Source organism: Diadema antillarum, unplaced genomic scaffold (assembly GCF_040938485.1).
Source record: "Diadema antillarum isolate AM-2024a unplaced genomic scaffold, OU_Dant_1.0 seq00000082_RagTag, whole genome shotgun sequence".
NCBI classification, from domain to species: Eukaryota; Metazoa; Echinodermata; class Echinoidea; order Diadematoida; family Diadematidae; genus Diadema; species Diadema antillarum.
In genome coordinates this window covers 2,149,152-2,153,118 of record NW_027271175.1, presented here as the reverse complement: position 1 = coordinate 2,153,118, position 3,967 = coordinate 2,149,152, and the positions used below count along the sequence as shown (strand labels likewise).

The 3,967-nt window shown below is 40.7% G+C and overlaps 1 protein-coding gene across 1 annotated transcript; it reads left to right on the top strand.

The window, feature by feature from the left end:
• The first annotated feature begins 336 nt into the window (after positions 1-336).
• Positions 337-1,929, top strand: LOC139726305 (UDP-glucuronosyltransferase 2B37-like). Its single transcript, XM_071637373.1, has one exon. The coding sequence runs from the start codon at positions 337-339 to the stop codon at positions 1,927-1,929; it is 1,593 nt and encodes a 530-aa protein (XP_071493474.1).
• The last annotated feature ends 2,038 nt before the right edge of the window (positions 1,930-3,967 follow it).

Below are 3,967 nucleotides of genomic sequence, written 5' to 3'. Positions count from 1 at the left end.
GGAAGAGGTCAACACAAGACTCCAGTCCCTGCCAATATCACTGATAAGCAAACAGTTCCAAGTTCACAGAGAGTGTATCTTTTCTCAAAGTCCAATAGTCAAAAGCAATACAGGGCCCAATATTTTTATATGATTGTTATCTCGTATAATAATCGCATATTATGTTCATTTATGGGAGCAGATCTTACAGTGGCTTAATAAAAAAGGTCGCTTTGAATGAATGATTCAAAGTAAGTTTAGTGAATGTATAACTGTTTCGGAAGGGTTTGACTGCATAGCACAACACTGGGAGGAATTTACAGAATCATGAACTTCGCATTGAATCGATGGATTGCAATGAGCATTGCTTTCCTTCATTTATCCTTCCGCAGCGGACAATCTGCCAACATTCTAATTTCTGGAATGTTTGGTCACGGCAGCCATTTTCTCACCTTTATTCCCATCGCTGAGAGCCTTTTACAAAGAGGTCACAACGTAACATTTCTCGTTCCCGAATGCTATCTGCCAAATGCCAGAGATTCAGTTGCCGATCCAGACCTCTTCCACTTCGAGCTATTTCGCTCGGCTGGACTGAAGGAAAACATCACAAGGTATTACAGGGATCATCTCGGTGATCTTGGGTTTTCGGATTCGAAATGGAATGAGATCAAAATGATGCGAGAATTTCTTACATCCATCTGCCCCGCTGCATGTGAAGATTTATTTGAGGACCACGAACTTCTCCGTCGTCTGCGTGAATATGATGGCTATGTGATAGACGTTACCTGGCTTTGCGGAGTGTACGTAAAAGCATACCTTGCAAAGTATACCGACACCAAAAATATTTCAGTCACGATTGTGGCGCCTATGGCACCACTGCCGTATATATTCGAGGAAGCAGGCTCGCCGTTTATGCCTTCCTACCAACCGATGCCCGCCTCAAAACTTTCTTCGTCTATGTCGTTCTCTGAGAGGATCAAGAACACGATGATTTACCTCATTTGCGTACTTCTCTTTGACACGCCCGATCCTCTGTCTTTGGCCATAACCGTAGACATGTCCAGGTTAGTGAATAAGTATGACCTCGACCCAATTCTTCGTCGCAGGATTGGTCAATATGTGGATCTTTACTTCATTAATTCCGACTTTTCTGTCGAGTTTCCCTTCCCGCTGATGCCCAACGTGATTCCTGTCGGTGGCCTGACTTCGGGACCCGCGAAACCACTCGATAAGGACTTGGAGGAGTTCATGCAGAGTTCCGGCGATCACGGAGTAGTGCTTTACTCTCTAGGTTCGTACTACGCGTCGATCACGTTATCGCATCCAGATATCATCAAAATGTTCGTGGACGCCTTCTCTCGCATCCCGCAGAAAGTTATCCTCCACTTGAAGGAACCTCCATCATATGAACTACCAGACAACTTGATGATGTTACCATGGTTACCACTCAATGATCTCCTGGGACATTCCAAGACGCGCACACTCCTTTATCATGGCGGCAACAACGGTTTCTACGAGGCTCTTTACCACGCGGTTCCACTTATTCTCATGCCCCTAGCAGCCGACCAGGACGACGTAGCAGTGAGGGCAGTAAGTGGTGGTTTTGGAACCAGAATCGACAAGAGAAGGCTTAGTTCAGATTACATATACGAGCAGGTCAACGAGGTACTGACCAATCCTAAGTACCAGAATAACGCTAATCGTCTGTCGGCCATCTTTCGAGACCGACCGATGAGCCCCGCCGATACCGCCGCGTTTTGGATTGAGCACGTGATCGAGCATGGCAGTGACCACTTGCGTCCAAGCACCCAAATCATGTCTTTCTTTCAGGTTTATTCGCTTGATGTTGCAGCGGTCACAGTTATGTGTATATCCTTGTGCTATCTCGTGGTAAAACATTTTGTCGGATATTGTTTTCTTAAGAGGAAGGCAAAGATCAAACGAGAATGAAGACATCCCAATTTCTGATTAGCAATACAGTATGCCCCCTCCCTCTCCCTAAACAAAAAATATACAATCGTATTTTCGCATTGATATCTCCCAATATGATTGAACTATCTAAATGCTACTTCAGGATCTTAAGATATGACATCTAAGCTCTGTTTTGCAGAAAACCTCATTCAATTTGGTTAAGTGGTCACAGAGAAATGTTGATTGCTGTAAAGCATGTCATCACTGGTCATGTGTCTGATTCTTCCAAGTTAAGCACTTGGATGCTCTTGGAACTATTGATAACACTATGGACAGAACTTGGAGGCAAGGGATTCCTAACATACTCTACAAAGATCCTCATTTCTCTTTGACCACTGAAGCAAATCGAATTGGGCTTTTGTAAGATGTGGAAAATGAGTTATAATTTCATAACCTTTATACGTTATAATCTGTAAAGATGTATATTCTGGCAGCTGATTTGTTGTTGTTGTTTTTTTACTTCGATGTAACGAATATTTCTTATTAGCCGTGTTTGTTTAAACGGGAGTGCATCGTCTGTAGGTCTTATTTTACCCGGAGAATACTACCACTATACACTAAGTATGGATTTTTTCCCTCTATCTTTGAATATATATGACGAGTTTGTACGTATGGGTTGATCAAGATAACCGTTATCTATTTTTTTTTTTTTGCAATAACATGAGATATCCGAGTGTCATTTTGATGTATTTCTCCCCGTATTTTTGTTATTGAAGGATCTGTGTGGAAGGTCGCTGTTTTACACCACACAAAAGGAAAATGCTGTTAGAACACTAAAAGATACGTTTCCTGTAAGAATCAACAAATATACATTATCTAAACTTAACACATTTTCCATGTTAGAAAGGAAATCGACTCGCAATGCGTTGTAAAGTAGATTTTACGTTGTCACGCACAAAATGATGTCAATTTGATAAACAACAACTATAATATACAAAACCCTCTTTATACAAGACACTAAACTTCTACACAAGACGGTAATTGAAGTTAATTGGAAATTAGCTTATAATTAATGTACTTATTTGCGGAGAACCAATATTACATGCTTTCTTTTCGTTCACTGAATCTGTTAATTCTCGCGAACATACATTCACAATAAATTTTGTGACAACACTTTTTTTCATGATACACCTGTATTTTCACGTTTCACGTGCACGATTCCTCTGCGATTGTGATTGCGATCCTGACGAGATGACTAGATTCGCGCCCCCTCTTGACAAAAAATAACGACACCAAAGTGCAGCGCTGTCATGATTTGGTGAAGGTGGTTTCTATGGGAATTATATTTCTCCTTGTTCTTCACTCTCTTTTTTTCCTCTTCATTTTCCTCTTTCTCTTTAAGTAGTATATATTATAATGTATGCATACAAAGTCATTTACCAACGCACTACCGATTTGAAAAGTAGAACAAAAAAGAAGTCTTTTTTTTTCCGTCTTCTTCTTCTCCTCCTTCTCCTCCTCCTTTTTTTTTTAATAATCCAGAACATTCTAAAAGTCTTGCTTTAGACCAACTCGGCTAGGGTACTGTTTTCTTCAATGGTAATTTCTAACAGGAGACTTTGCCTAACAAAAGGTAATTTTATGCATTGACATAGCAATGCACCTGGCCTATTGGTCTTTTTGGAAGCCCCCCAGTTATGGCTGACATAAGTTACAGTGCTCTGATAGTTGGACTCATCTATTACTGTATTAAAGGGTTTAATCATACGAAATGCTAGATTGGGCGAGTACTTTCATCACTAATGACCCCAACTACTGTATATCATTCCCTCATAGTGTAACTTATATCAGTTTTAAAGAAAAAAAAATGACAGTGTCAGCGTGGTCGTTGTCGTGGACCCAGAGTCAATTTCAAGAATTTTTGGAATGAACGTGACTTATTAAGCCCGGGTGTAGAATCTTGTTCCACCGTGCAACACTCCATCGGAAGTTGGTGATTGCTTCAATCAGTAAAATTTATTAACGACATGTAGGTTTGACTGTGGAGTAAAGCTCAAACAATATTTGAGGGCAAAGT